The 21,575-nt window shown below is 42.8% G+C and overlaps 1 protein-coding gene across 1 annotated transcript in view; it reads left to right on the top strand.

Moving 5' to 3' along the window:
- The window catches only part of LOC136678051 (protein MTSS 2-like), a 76,087-nt gene extending 56,607 nt beyond the window's left edge, over window positions 1-19,480 (top strand). Inside the window, exons 5-14 of the mRNA XM_066655837.1 lie at window positions 731-822; window positions 928-1,002; window positions 3,245-3,402; window positions 3,509-3,616; window positions 5,848-5,945; window positions 8,475-8,694; window positions 9,219-9,293; window positions 11,411-11,581; window positions 11,685-11,850; window positions 12,041-19,480. Of these exons, the coding sequence (XP_066511934.1) occupies window positions 731-822; window positions 928-1,002; window positions 3,245-3,402; window positions 3,509-3,616; window positions 5,848-5,945; window positions 8,475-8,694; window positions 9,219-9,293; window positions 11,411-11,581; window positions 11,685-11,850; window positions 12,041-12,828 (1,951 nt within the window). The 3' untranslated portion in view covers window positions 12,829-19,480. The remainder of the gene's footprint in view (window positions 1-730; window positions 823-927; window positions 1,003-3,244; window positions 3,403-3,508; window positions 3,617-5,847; window positions 5,946-8,474; window positions 8,695-9,218; window positions 9,294-11,410; window positions 11,582-11,684; window positions 11,851-12,040) is intronic.
- The last annotated feature ends 2,095 nt before the right edge of the window (window positions 19,481-21,575 follow it).

Raw genomic sequence — 21,575 nt, 5'->3', positions numbered from 1 at the left:
GATGCTGAAGTTTTTAAACTGATCAGCGGTGTGAAAGGGGGCTAACAAAGAACAGTCTGTAATTGTAATTCTACAAAGTACACCTTTATGGCAAATGTAGCTGGAGAAATAGATGCTGAGTGTAGAAATGTATTTTGTATTTATACTTTGCACGTGTATCTCTCAATGCTTGTTTAGGACTTTAATCATCTGTGTTTGTAAAGCAGAAAAAAAGGAAAAGCTTACTGTGTTGTGTTGTTCAATAAAATCTTTGCCAGGAACACACACATCTGAATATCTGATGACACAGGACATGAACACACACATGCACGCACTTTCTCTCACCTCATTAAAAGACATCTGTTGACTATTTTCATTGACAGTCTAATGAATGGAAGCCCTACTACCTTCAAAGCCACTGTAAACCACACAGACGACCATCATCTCTCACTGGATTTAAACTTCCACTCTCATAGGCAAAAAAATCTGTAATAACACAGGCCAAATGAGAGATGATGATGATGATGATGAGTGTTCCCTGTAATGACCCCTACATTCCTGTACTTATTCACTTTAGGTTTAACCCTTAAAATATGGATTTATTGCATCCTTTACAGTATAATTCTCATGTAATTACACAGTTCTACACTTTGCGTAGTAAGTTATGCAATGAAATGTGGTGTATGAGTGGGATATGAAATCTAACTGTCTCTCTCTCTCTCTCTCATCTATCTGACTCTGCCTCTCTCAGTGCCCTAATGGAAAGCCTGATCAACCCTTTGCAGGAGCGAATTGAGGACTGGAAGAAAACAGCAAATCAACTGGACAAGGACCATGCCAAAGGTTACTCATAATATGCCTCATGTTACCGATATATTTGATTTTTTTCCCATAATTGATAAATATACGGCCATATTCTGCATAATTCTCTATATGTTTGTTTTGTAGAGTATAAGCGCTCTCGCCATGAGATAAAAAAGAAGTCTTCAGACACAATGAAACTACAGAAGAAGGCGAGAAAAGGTATGTAACCTCCTTTTAATTGCTACAATCTTACAGCTGAGACAGTGTCCAGTTTTCCACTGCTGTGGAAACAAAGTTAGATATTTGTGTCTTTGTAGAAATGAAATTCATAAGAGATTGGGTTTGAAAACAATAGACAGAATAATCTCCCAGAATCCTGGTCTTAATATTCACAGCAGACACAGGATGTGGTGAAAAATAAAAAAACAAAAAAACACTAGCCTTACACCAAAACATCTAATCTGCCACAGTAACAGCAGGAACTGTAGATCCGGTTTCCATAACGACAGGTAAAGCTGAATGATCTGAGTTATGTAACCGTCCCCTGCTGCCCGGAAGAAATCTTGGCCTTCTGGATAAACTCAAGGACACCATCAGCTCAAGGTGAAATCCAGCAGCTTAGAGGAGACCATCAGCAGCTCTGTGGCAGTGATTGACAACAGTGCTTTATGGACTGTGTGATTTGACTTCAGTAGCGTCCATGACCCATGATGGACAGCCAAATCCCCAATGTGGCTAATATCTGTTTTCCTAAAGCTGTGATGTGAGAGCGATCCATTGCTTCTAAGTTGTGAATCCGTTCCCTCAATTTGGTAAGGTAATACCTCCCCCTACTGGTCGGCGGCTGAATCTACAGCTCTCACGTCATCTGTTGAGCCATTCCCCTTCACATCTCAGCAGCCAATAATTTGTGCTCTTGAAGAGGAGATGATAAGTTGGTGTGTTACTAGGAAGACTAAACACTAAAGAACCATTAAATGAAAGTACCATTATTAAATGTAGTGCACTGGGCAAATGTCAGTGACCAACCTACTAATTATTTCATTTACACCTCCTCTGCAGCCAATAAGAATGAATAGAGTTGGATTATATGATAAATCTATGGCTTATAATATGCTTATATGTTCCAGTGTAAGAGGTGTACTTGTTATTTTGGGGGTTTGGGGTGTTTGGTTGCTGCAGAGGTTTTGCTCTAACAATCCCAAAGCATTTTGGCTGTGAAATGAGCTGTGATGGCTTCTATATACTAACCTTAACATGGAGCCCCTTCTCTTTCTCTTACCCCCCCCCCACCCTATATCTATCTATCTATCTATCTATCTATCTATCTATCTATCTATCTATCTATCTATCTATCTCTAATTTCTCTCTTTTTGCTATAACTCTCATGTTTCATGTCCTTCACCCTCTCCTGAATACCCCTGCTGTCCTTCATTCCTACTCTCTCTCTCTCTCTCTCTCTCTCTCTCTCTCTCTCTCTCACTCTCTCACTCTCTCACCTTGTAGAGCTGCAGGGTAAGTATGATACTCCCCACAAAGCTGCTGCTCCTTGTGAACATCTTCACTCTTTAACACAAAGGTGTCAGAAGAGTTCTTTGTAATGGTGTCATGGAGAAACCTAAAAACCTTTATTTGTAAATGTGCTTCTTTAAAGAGCCATTTACAAATATTTGTATGCAACCACAATTTGTTATTTTATCGCATCTCTACAAAGAACTCTTCTGGAACCTTTGTTTTTATGACTGTAATTTTTCTGCACATCTCTCGTCCATGCTACTAACTCAGTTAGGACGGCATGCAGAGTTGACCCTAACAGAGATGCTCGGTGTTGTGACCTATCAGCATGACATCAGACCCTAGCTGCTGTCTTTCCCTCTTTCTCCCATGATGCCCTGAGCTTCACATTTGTTTGCATGATTAGCTAATGCTGTCCCAGCATGCTAGCTGTTTGAGAAAGATGCTCTTTTTCGGGTTAACAAAATTCGCGCCTTTAAAAGAAGGTTATGGCCAGTGCTAACTTTATGATCCGCATGACTTAATGTTGTTAACATCCTCGGGGAGACTTCATTTTGTTTACTGAGAGTAGAAAGCATTGGGGGCTGTGTAGTCCATCTGTTTGTCTTTCATCAGCTGCGTAGATGCTAGCCACAGTCGACTAGCGAAAACTGTTTTGTTTTGTGTCCATGTTTTGAGAGGTGATGTTGACAATGTACATTCTGTACGGTCCATTCTTATGTAATTCTGTTTTTCTTTCTTGCCTTGTCAACTCTCTGATATTCCTGCTCTGTCCTAAATCTTTTCACCTTCCGACACCTAACATGTATGATCCACCTTTTCTGTTCATCTTGCGTCCAAATGCTTTCATGCTGATATTCTGACCATTACCCGGCCACTGTCCCCTTTCTGCCTATACTTTCCCTTCTCTTCTACTCCTCCTCTGGTACTCTGCTGCCCCCTGTAGGCCGAGGTGACCTGCAGCCACAGCTGGACAGTGCTATGCAGGATGTGAATGACATGTACCTGCTGATGGAGGAGACAGAGAAACAGGCCGTGCGGCGCGCACTAGTGGAGGAAAGAGGGCGCTTCTGCACCTTCATCAGCTTCCTGCAGCCTGTAGTGGTGAGAACACTGCACAGTGCTCGTTGTGTTATAGTTTGGTGATATATTTAAATTAATATATACAAGACGATTAAATGTGTAACCGTGAATTTTTTTTTTTTTTCAGAATGGAGAAATCGCAATGCTGGGAGAGATCACACATCTCCAGGCCATTATCGATGACCTCACTGTGCTGACCACTGATCCACACAAACTGCCCCCAGCCAGTGAGCAGGTAAACTGGTAAACTCACACACACCTATTCAGCTCTATGCTTCTACACAGCAGTGCAGCAGAAAGGATTAGCACTGGAAGATTTCATCATTCTTTTCAAAACAACATTGGACTACATAATAGATAGTTCTACACAGACTTAACTGAGTTACACATACAACTAGGATGAGTTTAGATGAAATAGGAAACTTGACAATGGACTAAAACCAAACACCAAACAGAAATCCCTCTTCTGAAAATGAAGTGGGTGTGATGGAACGAGGACAAAACTACAGCATGGAGGGCATGGTCCCACCAGGATAATGAGGACCGGTACATTGCACTAATACGGGGTTGTACAGTACAACGAGAAGCTAAATCTCTGGCGCGGTAACAGATAAACGACGTGTGACAATAGTGCAAGGACAATAGACAAAGCACAAGCCAAGGTTCATAGACAATAAGTACAACAGACAATAATCAATAAATGCAGTAACATAAATTCAAATATGTGCATGAAAATGAGGTGTGATTTAAGATGCTAATTATGCTACTATGCTAATAATGATCCTGCATTGGATATGTAGTCCAGTCTACAGCTTTTGTAAGTACCGTTGAAGAATTTCCAGGTAAGTGGAAAGTGCATACAGTTCCTGAGCTAGTGGATCTCAATGTGAATATGATGAGTAGAACTGGGAGAATCAGAGTGATCTGTAATCTGTAATCTGTAGGCTAGTATTCAGGTTGTGTGTGACCAGATGAGCACAGTGTGGGAAAAAAACTGTTCTTGATGATCCTGGGATCTGATGCTCCTGTACGTCTTTCTGGATGACAGGGCTCAGAAAAAGGAGTGTGCAGTGACAGAGGCAACGTTGATGGCTATCCTCCATCATCTTTGTTATAGAGGTCCTGTATAGGAAACAGGGCAGTTGCAGTGATGTACTGGACAGTTTTCACGACTCTCATAGCAGTAAACCTAATATAACCTACAGAGCTAGGCTTACAGACATGATTTACCATCACCTCTAATGTAGTCTGAAGTCTGCTTCTTTAGTTTTGACCTGGAGCTACAAAGAGAATGTAATGGATGCCTAGGCTCACTACTTAGAATTGTATCCATTACACACATGCAACAAATGGTGCATTTCCTCTACATGGTACCTACTCAGCTCAGCTCGGTTTGGCTTCTTTGCTTTTCTGTAAGATGAATCTGTGGAATGGGACTAGGAGCCTGTCTCTTTTTAGTACTTGCTCAGGCGCTGTTCCAAGTGAGCTGACTGGGGACTAAATGGTGACTTGTAAAGCTTTCAGAGCACTGACTGGCCAAAGAGACTTGTCAATTATGACTTAATGCAGACCTCCAGCACAAACTTGCCATCTGTATAAACTCTAATTTATAGCAGCAATCACATTTGTTTTTATCAGATTCATAACAACAGCCTGTAAAATTTTACCATGGTCTTCTACAAACACTCCTCGGAGCAACTGAGAGATGAACGTGCAACAAGGAATGAGAAAACTTTGGTGATCTTTGAGAACCAAAAAAGCAGCACAGTGTATACACGATGAGTAAACAGCACTTAACGTTTACGCAGCCAATGTGTATTCCAAATCGTGTGATTCCCATCATAGATGGGGTTTTCTGACATCACCAGCTACATTTTGTCAGGGAGCTGTGCTAATGAGAAAGCTACTAGAGACCAGAGCTGAGATGCACGCCAAACCAAGTTGAGTAGGTGCCATGCAATGGAAAAGCCCCCAAACTGTCATGTTGTTAACACACAACTCAGAATTATTTTTAAGATTGTGTTCAGTTTAACCACCAAAAGGTTACAGCACATAAATAAAAGTAAATAAGTAAACTTTTATGATTGTATTTGGTGGCACGGTGGTGCAGCAGGTAGTGTCGCAGTCACACAGCTCCAGGGACCTGGAGGTTGTGGGTTTGATTTCCGCTCCAGGTGACTGTCTGTGAGGAGCTGGTGTGTTCTCCCTGTGTCTGCATGGGTTTCCTCCGGGTGCTCCGGTTTGCAGTCCAAAAACACACATTGGTAGGTGGATTGGCGACTCAAAAGTGTCCGAATGTGTGTGTGTCTGCGTTGCCCTGTGAAGGACTGGCGCCCCCTCCAGGGTGTATTCCTGCCTTGCGCCCAATGTTTCCAGGTAGGCTCTGGACCCACCGCGACTCTGAACTGGATAAGCGGTTACAGATAATGAATGAATGATTGTATTTATTGGTGTTTCTCTCCTCAGGTAATAAAGGATCTGAAGGGATCAGACTACAGCTGGTCCTACCAGACCCCTCCCTCTTCCCCAAGTAGTTCCGGCTCCAGGAAAAGCAGCATGTGCAGGTGAGACCCTGTGGTTAATGGATAGAGAGAGAGAAAGAAAGTGATAGAGAGATTACTGAGAGTTTTATTGTTGTATATTTATTCTTGTCTTGACTGTTGTTTGAGGGGTGTATTTAGTTTTTTTAATAATTTTGCCTCAGTTATATTTTGTGTAGTAGTTGTGTGTGTGTGTGTGTGTGTGTGTGTGGTATGCGTGAGAGGAAATTCTGCTAAAGTGGCGCTTGCATGTCTGCCTATCTGCTGCTCTGGCCCACACCGTGCTTTCTGTTTTCCCCTGTATTTATCTAAAATATGTTAACACGTCTGTGTCCGTGATCCTCTGCCTGTTTTTGTGTCCATAACAAACGTACTGTGCATTAAGGACCCAGCATGAGTGATGCTCTCTGACCATGTCAAGCCATTACTATGTGTGAGGGCCTTTGTCTGAACTGTGGGCTGTCCAAAGGAATTGTAATTATGTTACTGGCTACAAAAAACTGCTCCAGGTTACGCCTGTCGATTTTCAGACAAATTATTCTGTCTCTGTGCCATTTGACAAGTGGTGTAGAAAATGCAGTTCACAGACCTGAAGTAAGGCCACGGCTGCCTGTGATCCCCTGGGGATAGATTTGCAATTAAGCCACCAAAACAGTATCTGAAAGCTAGAGCTCAATTTTTAAAGAGCAGGTGTTATGCAAAACTGTAATAAGATATGAGTGTGAAGTACTGCGTTAGCATTTTGCTTATCCTTCCTCAGTTGAAACATAGTTAACACTAAACAACCTCTTATTAATCATGGTTCTGATGTCACAACTACAAACACATTTATGTATGAGCATATAACATTAGGGCGGCACAGTGGTGCAGCAGGTAGTGTCGCAGTGACCTGGAGGTTGAGGGTTCGAATCCCGCTCCTGGTGACTGGAGTGTGTGACGGGGGGTGTTCTCCCTGTGTTTTTGCGTGGGTTTCCTCTGGGTGCTCCGGATTCCTCCCACAGTCCAAAAACACACATTGGTAGGTGGATTGGTGACTCAAAAGTGTCCGTAGGTGTGAGTGAATGTGAGTGAGTGTTGCCCTGTGAAGGACTGGCACCCCCTCCAGGGTGTATTCCCGCCTTGTGCACAATGATTCCAGGTAGGCTCCGGACCCACCTTGACCCTGAACTGGATTACAGATAATGAATGAATGAATGAATATATAACATTAGCCCACCTTTAAACTCACCTTTACAGCACTGTCCTGCAATCAATGTTGAAAGTGGAGGTGATTTCCTACCCTCCTCTGAAAGTTACATAGTGCCGTTTCTGAAGTGCTGAGCCCAGAGTAGCAATAGCAGATTCTATTCTCCGTATTACAGGTCAGTGAAGCATCACAATGGTTTTGATGCTGTAAGTTTAAGGTAAAATACAACCTAGTGTTGATTCAAACTGTTGTAGGCTGTAGGTCAATGTGTTGGTGTTTTTGACATCACAAGGGCTATTAAAATGTGTCTGTTTTATTTTACGATATGTGCTGCAGTTTAAATAATGTTTAAATGACTACATAAACATTTTCCAGGATATAGAATCTTTAATTTTAAGAGATAAAGATGTCTCGTCAACATTAGACCGATTTCGATTCATAAATCCACTCAAACATTCTACATGTACTTCAGAGACTAAAGCGTTAGAGATTAAAGGCTTTAGGAGAAACCTCTAGAAAAAGTATTACATTTGCTGCAGGCAGTAAATAACACAAATTAAAAAATGAACGACCTAGAGAAATTGGTCTTTGATCAGCCCACGTGTAACTCGCTGAATGCTCTCCAGCCAGCTGTGCTCTGTGGATCTACTTTGCTGTACCTGTGGGTGTATATGTGCAGTGTGTGCGTGTGGTTGTGTGTGTGTGTGAGTGTGTGTTAAGCAGCCTTGCATGGAGGCAGGGAAAATGTCCATGACTGGTCACTATGGACAGATCTCTTGCTCTCCATACCAGGCCCCCTGCCCTTTACAGTGTCAGCCCATGCCTGAACGTCTCGTTCTCACACTCTCTCCAACCTGTGTTTTCCATCTACCTCTCCCTCCTGCCCTCAATTCCTACTCTCACCTCTTTACCTCCTGAACATATTACACCTTTTTTGGTTTGTGTCCACGTATGAAAACCTGCCCTTTTATTTGACTGACATATGTGTTTCTACCCCATGCCATTGTTAATGATCTAACCCTTCATTTCCATTACCTTACGTTGAATCAAATACTCACTCTCGTTCCCCTCATGTGTGCAATTGACCTCAATCCCCTTATTAAATTCCCTTATACCACTCACTCCACTTTCCCTTACTCCTACTTCTTTCTTCAAACCCCTCCACATCCTCCCTCTTTTCATATCCATTGCTCATGCTTTCTGGAACACTTTCTGGGACATCTCCCATACCTACGTTCCGATCATATCCTCCTTTGTGTCTTCATACTTTGATTTCCCCACCTCTCCCCTACTCTTTCTTCCACACCGTCCACTTCTTCCATGTGTTCTCTGTCCTCAATGTCCTCCTCACCCTCCTGGCCTTGCAGCAGTGTGAACAGCGCCCACAGTAGCGCCTCTCGCTCCTCGGGAGGCTCTCAGACTCACTCACCCAGTTCGTCCTGTCGCTACCGCAGCCTGGCGCAGCCGCCAGCGGGGGGCGCTCACCGCCTCAGCAGCGTCTCATCCCACGACTCCGGCTTCATCTCTCAGGACGCCAATGTGTACTCCAAGCCCCCCTCGCCCATGCCATCTGACATCACCAGCCAGGTACCAGCATCAGTTAGCATAGCATCCCCAACGCAGTCTGATGTTGATGATGACAGTTCAAATGCACTGAATTTCGAATGTTTCCCAATTTATTATAACAGTATTTATTACTGCATCTGCTCAAATAAACTTCTTATTAATTATCATTATTATTGATAAAATTCACCAAAATAGTTTATTATATTTGCAACACCTGTTATTATTATTATTATTATTACCTATTATTAAATGGTACTGAAGTCTGAGATTGCATTATACACTAAAATGCCTTCTAAAGAAACACAATTAAATGCTGTGAGGCCTGCCCCCCTCAAACATATAATAACAATTAATACAATTATATTTATATTTTGCTAAATAGTGACAAGTTCTATTAAATGCTGATTTATAAGTGGAGATTTACACCAGTTTTGAGTAAGTAATGAACCCAGCTCAGTAATCCTGAGGTAGGTTGAACCAGGTTTGGTCAGTGATGTTTTATTTTTCATCATGTTTTCATTCTGGTCTCTTGCTTTGTCCTGCAGAAGTCTTCGAGCTCAGCCTCCTCAGAGGCGTCAGAAACATGTCAGTCAGTGAGTGAATGCAGCTCTCCCACAGCAGTAAGTACACACAAGCATGAGATTCAAAACGTCTCAGTGTTCTAGATTCGTACATCGCATCAATATCTCAATATGAAATTGTGCTGCTTTTCATCACATAACCACGTAACACATTTATATTAGGGCTGCAACTAATCATTGTGTGTTAGTCTATCAAGAATTAATTACCTAATTATACTATTTCCACCACTTGCTTTTGAAATAGAAAAATTTGAAGTATATGTGTGTTCTCCCTGTGTCTGTGTGGGTTTCCTCCGGGAGACTGTCTGTGAGGAGTGTGGTGTGTTCTCCCTGTGTCTGCGTGGGTTTCCTCCGGGTGACTGTCTGTGAGGAGTGTGGTGTGTTCTCCCTGTGTCTGCGTGGGTTTCCTCCGGGTGACTGTCTGTGAGGAGTGTAGTGTGTTCTCCCTGTGTCTGCGTGGGTTTCCTCCGGGTGACTGTCTGTGAGGAGTGTGGTGTGTTCTCCCTGTGTCTGCGTGGGTTTCCTCCGGGTGACTGTCTGTGAGGAGTGTAGTGTGTTCTCCCTGTGTCTGCGTGGGTTTCCTCCGGGTGACTGTCTGTGAGGAGTGTAGTGTGTTCTCCCTGTGTCTGCGTGGGTTTCCTCCGGGTGACTGTCTGTGAGGAGTGTAGTGTGTTCTCCCTGTGTCTGCGTGGGTTTCCTTCAGGTGACTGTCTGTGAGGAGTTGGTAGGTCCGTTGGTAGGTGGATTGGCGACTCAAAAGTGTCCGTAGGTGTGAGTGTGTGAGTGTGTGTCGCCTTGTGAAGGACTGGCGTCCCCTCCAGGGTGTATTCCTGCCTTGCGCCCAATGATTCCGGGTAGGCTCCGGACCCACCACGACCCTGAACTGGATAAGGGTTACAGATAATGAATGAATGAATGAATGAAGTATATGTACTGTACACTACACCCTACGCCAGTACATACTAGATACTACCATATCATAATAAACATAACTTTATTATATAATGTACCATATACTGTACTGTTTGAGAGACTGGACTCATCATTATTTGGTGCTGCAAGCAGTAGACAATTTCACCTACAGCCAAAGTTTTGTTTGTACAACTGCTTACACGTTGTCAGAGTGGCATGGTGTATCATTATAGGTCATTACAGAGGGCAATAATGCATAGGCTTTTTCCATAATCAGTGTTGTAAAAGTCTAATTGGCCATGTGGACTAATCATTGCAGCCCTAATTTATATGCAGTACACTCAGGATGTATTCATACAGTCTGCTGTATTCATAGCACTGCCGTATTCACTGATGTGTAAATACGGACAGGTCATGGCACCAAATGGCACGAGTGGATGCTCTCACGGCTCACATTGCTCTTGCCTGCACTCATCCACCCTGTGCTCTGACTTTAAGACTTCTGTAATCTTTTGCCCAAGTGAGGCAGCTCCCTCTGGTCCTGGGTCACACGAGGGACCCCGGGGGTCTCAAGCTGCTCTGACAATCTTGATCTTGTCTCTCCGTTCCGCAGTTTGGCTCGTCCTTCGCTACCTTCCGCCCTGCTCTCTCTCACACTGGCTCCATCAGGCCTTTCTCTGTCATACTTCCTGCGTCCCCACCCTATAACCGCTCCCCTGGATCCAACACTTCCTCTCCCACATCAAAGGTCCCTTGCTGGAAGGTTTGTTTCCATGAGCACTTTTTCTTTGCTGAGATTTTATTTTATTTTTTTATTTTTGGCATTTTTGCTGCGAGGGTGTGCGTGTGTCGGTGTTTGTGTTATTTTTGCTTGCCTTTAATAATGCATATTTACAGTTGTGCTGCTTTAATTTCATTTTCTGCTTAACTTCATTCATTACCTCATTTTGCTCCTTAACACCAACCTTTTTTCTGTTTGCTGGATCCCAGTTTCAAATCTCTCTCTATGAGATTTGCTAAACTGAGCAGGCCAAGGATGGTACCTTGTAGCCATTTCTGAGTTCAGTCAGTTCAGAATGGCACATTTACACAGTATTGGTCGTTATCAAAAAGCACACATCTTAGATATTTACAATAAAGGACGCTCAAACTGCTGGATAGTGGGCGGGTCTCCCCTCTCATCCGAGAGTGAAAGAATTCTGCTTATTAAACTGACCTGAAAATAACCACACCCATTCCTTCAGGACTGGTCTAAGGCAGGTCCCCATGAGCTGGTCAACACGCTCCAGAGGAGGAAGGAGCCCCTGGACAGGTTGAGGGAGTCCGAAGCATCACCCCAATCACAAGGCTACGCTGGGGTCCATCCTGAAGACCCTCAGAGGCCAAGGATGACCCCGGCTACTATAGCAGCTAAGGTAATGGTAATTTGATTTGATAGCACCTAAGGTAATTATATATATATAAGCTTTCAACATGGCTGAGGGTGTGTTCATTTAAATGAAGATGTGTGTGTTACAGCATGGGGAGGAAGTGTCTCCAGCCGCCAGTGACCTGGCCATGGTGCTGACCCGGGGACTCAGTATGGAGCAGCAGAAAAGCAGCAGAGACTCGCTTCAGTACTCCAGTGGATACAGCACTCAAACAACCACACCTTCGTGCTCTGAGGACACAATACCCTCCCAGGGTAACCCCCATACACACTTTCACAGCTCTTTCTGAACAGTAAACAGTGCTCGCTGTAACCGTTGCACACTTCAAGAATGAGTCACTTTAAGTTTAGACAGTGTTCATAGGTCACTGTGAATAGATTTAAAAGAGGATTCTATGATTATATTTCAGTTTTTAATTTCTCCATCTGCTCCCTAACCCCTCAGGCTCTGATTATGACTGCTACTCTGTGAATGGCGACACTGAGGCTGACGGTCAGACTGACTTCGACAAATCCTCCACCATCCCTCGCCACAGCAACATCGCTCAGAACTACCGCCGCATGATCCAGACCAAGCGTCCCGCCAGCACGGCTGGCCTGCCCAGCGGAGCAGGGGCTCAAGGTGGACCCCCAGGAGCTGGTGGTGGCGGAGGTGGAGGTCCGGGCACTCCAGGTACTGCCACCATCCGTCGGACGCCCTCCACCAAACCTGGCGTAAGACGCACCCTGTCTAACGCTGGCCCCATACCCATACGCCCACCCATAGTGCCGGTCAAGACCCCCACTGTGCCCGATTCGCCTTACCCAGGACCACCCGCTCGTGTCGGGAGTGAAGAGTGTGTATTCTATGTGGCGGATGATGCCTCTCCAAGTGCTCTGGAGTATGTGAAGGCATCCCCCAAGCGTCTGAGCCTGCCCAATACGGCCTGGGGTGCAGGAGCCGCGGAGATGAGTGTGTACGGTCAGCCGGGAGAAGAGGACCAGCTGCTGGCTGCCAACCGCCACAGTCTGGTGGAAAAAATTGGTGAGCTGGTGGCCAGTGCCCACGCTCTGGGGGAGGGTCAGTTTCCCTTCCCCTCGCTTCCCGACCAGCCCCCTCCTCCCAGACCAGAGGGGACCCAGGATGAACCACTGGAGCCCCAGGAGGGTGTGGACATGCTGGTGTCCATCCGCCGTGGCGTTAGGCTGCGCAAGACCGTCTCCAACGACCGCTCAGCTCCACGCATTTTGTGATGGCTGAAATTTTGTGCGAAAACCGAAAGAGAGGGTAAAAAAAAAAACAATTAAATAAACACTACACATCGTGGACTCTGTAGAGAATGACCTATGAATAAGAGGATTTAAAAAATCTAAAGTAAATGTTTAAAGACATCGTTAGAATTAAATTACGTGATGAAACGCTAAATAATGATAACGAGAATTAAAAAAAAAGTTAAATGCTAAATAACAACAGGCTCCGGCCACTATAACTCTTTAGCGTGTCTGGACGCATGTTTTGTCTTATTAACACCACCCAATTGCAGTGGGATTGTAGTCAGACTGTAGCGAGATGCCAGGCGGCTGAAAGGAGGAGGGACAGGGGACTGAAGAATAAAGACCCTGTGTACAACAGCAAGCCTCTAACTCGGAACCCCAGGGATTCAGTGCTGGAAAAGCTCATGTAGGGAGAAGAGGAAGACTCGGGGTGCTGTTGCCCCACCCCCGCACCTCCAGCTCTCTGACATCACACCACATGCTGAAAGTAACCGAACTGTTATGGTGTGTTTACCTGTTTTGTGATTGGTTGGTGTGGCTGTCAGTCAGGCTGAAGGTGATTGGGGCTCTGCTGCAGGTCAGCTTGTGGTTCTATGAAGGGGGCGGGGCTTGTCTTCTGTTTGTTGTTCTTTTATTTCTAAGCAATTAATCTTAAACCCAGAACATGTGTGCGCATCAGGTGTATGTATTTTTTGTAGACATGAAAAAAATGCCAATATAATGTGGAGCAATAATGCTTTTATTTTTTATTTTTTGTCGGTGTGAGGAAGAAGGAATTACAAGAGTAGCTTTGCTGTAGTTTTCTTCAGTGTGGAGGCTGATGTTGTCAGCAGATCTTTGTCCAATTGAGGGCTGGACATAATATGAGGAGAACAAAGGAAAGAGGAGTTGAAGGCTGTTGTTATTATTGCTAATGACAATCTCTTGAAGGTCCTGATTATTAGGAACTATGATTATACGTCCCATAATGGTTTGATTTAGCCTTAAGACCAACAGCTATGATCATGTAAACTGCAAGGATTGCCAGTATTAGTAATAACAATATCAGTCTCCAGAACTGCTCTTCCTCTTCACTTTGCATCTCTCGTATTATCTCTGCTTTAGTGCTGGCCATAAAAGGAGAAAGAAGTGAAGAGGGAGAACACTTAGAGTAGGTAATGTTCACATTGACCACAAGGGGCCAGTGTGGGTGCATTGAGTGCAGTGGTTAAGAAGACAAGAGGCACTTACCTTAAGAGATGCAGAAAGTAAACAATACAAAGAAAGGAAAAGACGAGAGAAAGTGTAAGTGTGGTGTGAAGGAAACAAGAAAGGAGTTAGGGTGGTGGCCGATTGGTGATTTTTATTCTATTTTATTTTTAACTATTCCAAGTTGAGTATTTAAATAGAATCTATTTGCTTTTTTCATGAATTCAGCGTGGGTTGGGTCTCACCTTTTAACAATCTGACATCAAGCCTCAAATTACAGCCCCCCTGACTCGGCTGTACGTGCTGGGGGTGAGTCGATGAGCTAAGATGAAGGCACGGACCTGAAGGTAAGGGTTTGAGAATGGAGGGAATTGGTGTGGATAAGAAAAGAAGGATTAGAATGAGGATAAAGATGAAGAAATAGGGAGGTAGAGAGGATGATCTCTGGCAAAATAGAGCAGTCCAGTTCTTTATAATGTGAGCATTCCACTGCCTGATATAGAACATAGGACGAGTTACAAAGTGAACCGTGAAGCATAGTGTGGGACACCCATTACAAAGTGTGCGGAAAAAAAGAAAAAGGATGACCATTGGTGACTCTGGACTCTGGAGTAGTGTATAGGTGGCCAGAAACACTGTTTTAGTCCTGTAGTATCTGTCTGTGAGTGACTTTCTGTGCTCCCATGATTCATTATAACCCCTGCCGTCTCGCATAGCTCTGTCGCTCGAAAATGACCACTACGTGTGCGACTAAATGGACACTTAATACTTATTACTTTTTTTTTTTGTTTGTTTCTGGATTATTTATTTTGCATAAATAGAGCACTCTGTTTTAGGAATGCCTGTAGCTAATTAAAAAATATCGATGTGTACCTGCTTTGCAAGAGTAAGATTGTGCCAGAATGTTTGAGCCTTTTGTTACAAGTGAATGGGGAAGGGGACCATGGCTTAGTACTACTAGCCAGCCACAGTGACCCAATCAGAGGTCACTGAGACTCTTCCAGAAAGCACAGGTCATAACATTTGTATATATATAGTCACATATATACATACATGTACTGTAAACAAAGGTGGACGTAACTGCCCCAGAGCTAACTTAACAAAACATGTCCCACACAGATATTGTCTAACTGGGGGTTAAAAAGTAAAGGTCAATTGGCACAAGGTATAACAGCAATAGGGCAGAGTTTTCTAAGGGAAAAAAATGGGTCTTACAGTTAAATATCCAGTACCTGTATACGGTTTCTTCAATGTGCAAGGTGATCATTTAATGTGATCCCAGTTTCCTGCTTAATCTTCTCTATTTCACACTGAACCTCAGACCAATCTGTGCAGTGAGAGAGAAAGGAGGCGTTAATGAAAGAGCGAGAGAATTGCATAGAAGAAAGATACAGAGAGGGGAGCTAAATCCTAAATAAAGGAGCATCATCCTGAGCTGTTACCCTTTTGAAATCGGATTTCATTTTCCATCCTGAATCACAGTTTTTCCTTTGCACTACTGGTTTATTACGGTAATCTACTCTAGTCTCAGCCACAGACACTCTGCACACAAATAGACGAAGAGTCTGATACATTCTGTGCGTTAACCTGGCCTCACTGTTATTATTCTGCCTGCTGCATTCTGATTGGCTGTCTGTACCTCAGCATATACACGTTTCTGTGTATGGTTTTGTACTGGCTCTGGTACTGGTCCGACGTGAAAGACTGCCTTCGCGTGTCATGCCAAAATAGCAGACTTTTAATTGGTTCGTCAGATTTCTTTTCTTGGCCATGTTAAATGGCAGTAGGTACCAGACTCTCCCTAGAGAGTCTGGCAATGCAAGACTAGACCTACCATATCTCTACCCACAAACACATTCTCCATAGTTATAGTTGCAAAGTTGGATGTTAGAGATTAAATTAGTTGGATTTTGGAGATTAGACTTTTTTAAATGCCAAACAACTGAGTTGAGCAGGTAGATTTGTCAGTATGCTGATGCTAGCTGGCCATTTTAATTGAAATTAACCTCAGGTTCTGAATTTCTGTATTTTTAAGTTGTGCAATAGATTAAAAAATAATATATTACATCATTATTGCCATTTGGGAAAGTTATAGATTGTATAGATTGATCATGTAGGGTCGATGCCATGCAAACAACGTTAGCATAGCAATCGTTTTGTAGCTAATAGCCAAATTTTGATTAACCACAACATGGTCCAACTCCAAATAGTTGCAATTCAAACTGGAAACTCAACATATAAAGCAACTCCAAATAAGTTCTGCTGTTGTTTGTCATTAGGTTGATTGGGAGAACATCCAGTAAAACAGTTGCTATGAATGTAAGCATTTGTGGGTGGAGCATGGATAGAACAATTCAGTTAAAGCAAATGAAACACAGTACACTGGATATTTTAAAACCTATATTGACAATAATATCTTCCTTGTTGTTATTTTAGTTTATTCAGTATTGTAAAGTCAGATGGCGGTTTTTAAAAAACAAGAAATTATGTGTGCAACCGTGTGGGACAAAAATGAAACTCTACAATATAAACAAAACACTACATGAGGACAAACAAAAAAATATCATAAATACACAAAAGTATTTCACTGGCACTAGTCAGTTAGCCTGAAGACCCAAATAAAATGAATATAGAGAATTGATTAACACCTGGGAAATTATTGCCATTCTTAGAAAATGTTAAAGACAATGGTGCATATCTAATAAAGTTAGATACGCCTTGGTACAATGCTCTGATTGCTTTGCTGCTCTACTGGCTTGATGCACCTTGGGGAATACCAGCAACACAGCAAGTGAAACAGGGTGCATTAAGATTAACTGCATATACTGGGAGATACAATTCAGAGAGCAGCATAGCACAGTGTCTTTGTGCTTTATGCAGCTGTGCATTGAATGAGACCAGGTAAATGCAGTGAATATGAAGGTTTGGGGCATCATTATTCCAACACATTGGATGGAATCTTGGCTATTGTCACTTTAGATTGACTTAAATCCTTAGTCACTAAAAGCACACTTGGAGCTGTGCCACTTCTCTTGGTGCTCAGGTGAAGAGGTGACAAGCTATCTGTCTAACTTTCCTCCCTGACGCACCTTCGCCGTGTTTTATACCGTTCACCATTTCAGTCATAACCCTGCTATTGCGTGCTGTTTCTTACTTTATGCATAATTCATATTCTGCCTTATTACAAGCCAACAGTCAAATGCCACATTTCCAAACGGAAGTTTGATTGCCCTCAAACACTATTTCCTCAAATAAAACACTGCACTCGTATCCATGAGAAGGCAACACACTTTTCCTGAGAGGGCAATGTAGCTAATGAAAATACTCTCATTAATAGTAATGTTTACATGCTCATAAATGTGTTCTCTCCTTCTTTTGCACATGCTCTTACTGCACTAGCTTATATTAGCTTAGCTTTAGCAGTCTGAGCAGTAGCAGCTGTGTGATGGAATGTGAGCTTGCTCTCTCTCCTGCAGGTCACAAAGTGCCCAAAACATTCTTTAAAGTGATGGGAGTGCAGCCGTTTGCCTCAAAAAAGTTTCAGGCATCAGACACACTTGCCTTTTCACTGATAACTTTGCTTGCCTTTGAGACAAACATTAGCAAGCCACCCTCCTTGTACACGAAACAGGCCACACTCTGTAAGCAGTTTTGCTAGCAAGCTAGTCTATTTTTATTAGACTTTACCTATTTGGGATGTGTCAGAATTTCCTAATGTTTGAAAAGTCAGGAACATTTTAAATTATTGTTCTGATTATTATTTTGGTAACGCTGGGCTCTGTGCCAATGCTACGCTGGCCCAAACCTGTGGCGCCACACAGCAGATCATACAAAGTATGTCTATTATTCAATAGAGAAACATTTTACCGCACTTGCCTAATAGCAATTGGTTAGTTTTTCTGTGCTGTTCTGTTTCCAAAACTATTTTACATGTTACATCTATCGTAATTGCTTTCATCATTCTAACATCTGGACATAAGAGTCCCTACAAGAATCCAACCATTTTACCATTTCACAAAACCTTTGCAAGTTGTATTTTCTCTACCTTAATGAATCAGTAAATAGTGTGTTTTCATAGCCTTTAGCAGTAATTGCAAACATAATTGCATCATCTTCAGAATGCAGAATTGTCCTGCACTCCTGCACAGCTGCTTGCGTGTTCATATTAAATCCATTTTGGACTCACAATGATTTTTCACAGTAGAAAAAGCCAAGCTGAAAATAACACAATTACCATATAACAGGACCCCTTCATAAGAGCTGCACCTTTGGTATATTGCTAAATGAAAATGCCTATTGACAAAATTAGTTACATAAATCCTACAATTTGCCACTTGTTTAGTGCAGAAAGCCAAATAACAAGGCTACTGCCGTCCTGGCTATTGTACTTTGTGCTCTAATTTAAGCTACCAGGTAGTGGGTGTATAGTAGGCCTACTTGCTTATAAGAGGCTATTTACTCTTAATAGAGGAACTGCTGGATACCATAAAGTGTTTGAAATTATGTAGGCGTGTGCCGTTCACCTAACTCATCTGAGCCCAAATTGATTGTTGTATTGCATCCTCAGTTTCCTCATATTGGGCTTGCGTTGTGCTTCATATCTCTAATGTGTCAAACATTAGCTGTGATTTTGGACCCGGTTCTGCTGACGGGTTCCTTTCTGGCTCGAACACATGCAACACCCACGCAGTGTAACCCACACACACTCTGTTGTTCAGAGAGAGAGAGAGAGAGAGAGAGAGAGACCCTGAATCTCTCCCAGCAGTGGAACCTCTGCTTCCTCTCCACACACACACATGCACAGACACAAGCCAAAATTGATGCTCGGCAACCAGGCACCATGGTAACTCAGCTGAATGTCTTAACAGCATCGTTCTGGTCTCTCTTCTGCACTCAAGTCTCTCGTTCATCTTTTGTTTTACTCACAGGCCACACAAAACGCGCCTAGCCCTTGACCACTTCTCAGATTTTCATTCTTGTAAAGAGCAAATGATGTGTGCGTTGGTTTTAGTACAACTCCCCCAACCACCCCCCACCCCCACTCCTTAAAATACCCCCTCCCCCTTCTTCCTCCAATGGAGTCAAAGTAAAGCTACAGGTGCTGTCGCCTCTGTTCCCCTTGTTCTTTTTCTCTTCCTTTAATTTATTGTGTCCTCTTTTGTTTTTCCTCCAAGTCTAATTGGTCTCTTGCTGATGACGAGTTTTTTTTTGTTTTGTTTTGTTTTGTAATATCTTCTTCATTTTTGTTAACTTTAGTCACTGCTAATGTAACAAAACGCACTGTGATGATTCCAGTATTAATAAAAGTTGTACTTAAACTGTGTTTTTCTATGTGCGCATGTGCCAGTGCTGTGCTTTCCTACTGTGTCCTTTAAAAAGTGTGTGGGAAGTGAGAGCGCAGGTGTCACAACAGAGCGCAGTATCAAGAAATACACCTGAAAGTTTCAGGAGTCTGTTATCAAATAAATTACAGTGAATGAAATAAAGCCCTTCTTTCTACCTACACAGCAGTAAACAGGCTTTAAAAATGACAGACATGGTGGTAAGCTCCTTTCTGTGCTGAAAGGAACAATTACTCATTGTGAAACAAACCACATTTAACTCATATTTGACTCCCACAGTCCTCCACACATTTACTAACACTGACTTCCATGAAATGAATCATCCGAGCGATATATAGAATCTTTGTGAAATGAGGATTCGATGTTGTATGTAAGCAGATTCAAAACTCCCTTTACTGTCCTTTTACAAGAAATGTGATTAAAGGAACACTAGGTAAAAATGTAACCTCCAAATTACAGCTTCAAAAGCACTGTGAATGATTTACTCACATGTAATAGGGAGAAAGGGACTTCTGTCATTACGTCAAGTCCTCCTCCCTCCCTCGCCTTTTGATTCCAGGACAACGATGTAAAAGTGAATTAAACTGCAGCTTTAGGGGGAGCCCAGGAGCAAAAAACACCTAATCTGACCTAGTTTTCCTTTAAGCTGCAAATTGTTTTTTGATTATATTATTTGGATCTGGGCGGCACAGTGGCGCAGCAGGTAGCGTCGCAGTCACATAGCTCCAGAGACCTGGAGGTTGTGGGTTCGATTCCTGCTCCGGGTGACTGTCTGTGAGGAGTTGATGTGTTCTCCCTGTGTCTGCGTGGGTTTCCTCCGTGTGCTCTGGTTTCCTCCCACAGTCCAAAAACACACGTTGGTAGGTAGATTGGCGACTCAAAAGTGACCGTAGGTGTGATTGAATGTGTGAGTGTGTGTGTTGCCCTGTGAAGGACTGGCGCCCCCTCCAGGGTGTATTCCCGCCTTGCGCCCAATGATTCCAGATAGGCTCTGGACCCACCGTGACCCTGAATTGGATAAGCGGTTACAGATAATGGATGGATGGATATTTGGATCTGCGTTATATGTTGTGATATGACATCGCAGTTTAGCTCCATCATGCAATGAGTGCTTAAGCCCTGTGTTTTGAACAGTATGCCAAACATGTCAGCCAATCCGAGCGGGTCATTTTCATATATCGTGCTTAAAGGCACAGTAAGAAATCTTTAATGAAATAAAGTGAAGTGAAATCAGAGGAAACAGAGGAATGAAAATGTACAGTAAAATAGTGGTGTCCCACCATATGTAAAAGTTCTGCATTTTTACTTTCCAAAGCCAGGGGGCACCAGTAACCTTCCAGAGTGCTCCAAGTACCTCTACATGGATTGTACTGACAGTGATATTTCTGTTTTTATTGTCCAGCATTTATCAAGTATGGTTAAGATGTAGCTTAATGTAAAATGAAGAGTAGGACTTAGGAAATGCCCCTCACATCAGCGCTGCTTAATAAGTACATTGTAGTGAGAAGTCACAATAACTGACTCAATATCTGATACTGGTTGGCTGATTTTTATAATTTTTTTTTTCCTTAAGAGTATAAAAATGAATCCCAATAGGGCAATAGACTTCTACGAGCTCAAGTGTGTGCCTTTAATGATAGTAGAGTCTCTCTGTCTTCATATAATACACTAACCTAATGAGGACAGATCCTCTTACCACATCATCTCTCCTGTGACTTCTTAAACTACACAAAGGCAACTTTAATTAAAATTAAGTAGGCCACAGTTAATTTGAAAATAGTGCACAATGAAATTCAGTGTGAGTGCACAGCCACACGTAAGACTCTCAGGGTGCGAAACACAGGGATGTTTCATATGCGGCTCGGGCTTAGCCTGCTATTCTGTAAAACTAATTAAATGTTTAAAAGAACATGTCCAGCTGTGTTTACAAAGGCATGGAAAAATGGAATGCTGAATTGAGCTATTACTTCATTATTGGCATCAGTAAAAGCTGTCGAGGAAAGACAGAACCAGGAAGCCATGTGTCTATATAGGCAACTTGATTTATAGCTGAAGGTGACATCTACACCAGTGTAGCGGCAGTTCATTTGGCTGCAATAGTAGAATATGGAACCCAGATCTTCTAAAAATAAATGCACCAAAAGGGTTGTTTAGAAAATGATTATGAAGGGAACCATCCACACCTGCTTCTCTAAC

This window comes from Hoplias malabaricus, chromosome Y (assembly GCF_029633855.1).
Source record: "Hoplias malabaricus isolate fHopMal1 chromosome Y, fHopMal1.hap1, whole genome shotgun sequence".
Lineage (NCBI taxonomy): Eukaryota > Metazoa > Chordata > Actinopteri > Characiformes > Erythrinidae > Hoplias > Hoplias malabaricus.
The sequence above is the reverse complement of the archived record's forward strand: the minus strand, read 5'-3'. Positions and strand labels throughout refer to the sequence as shown.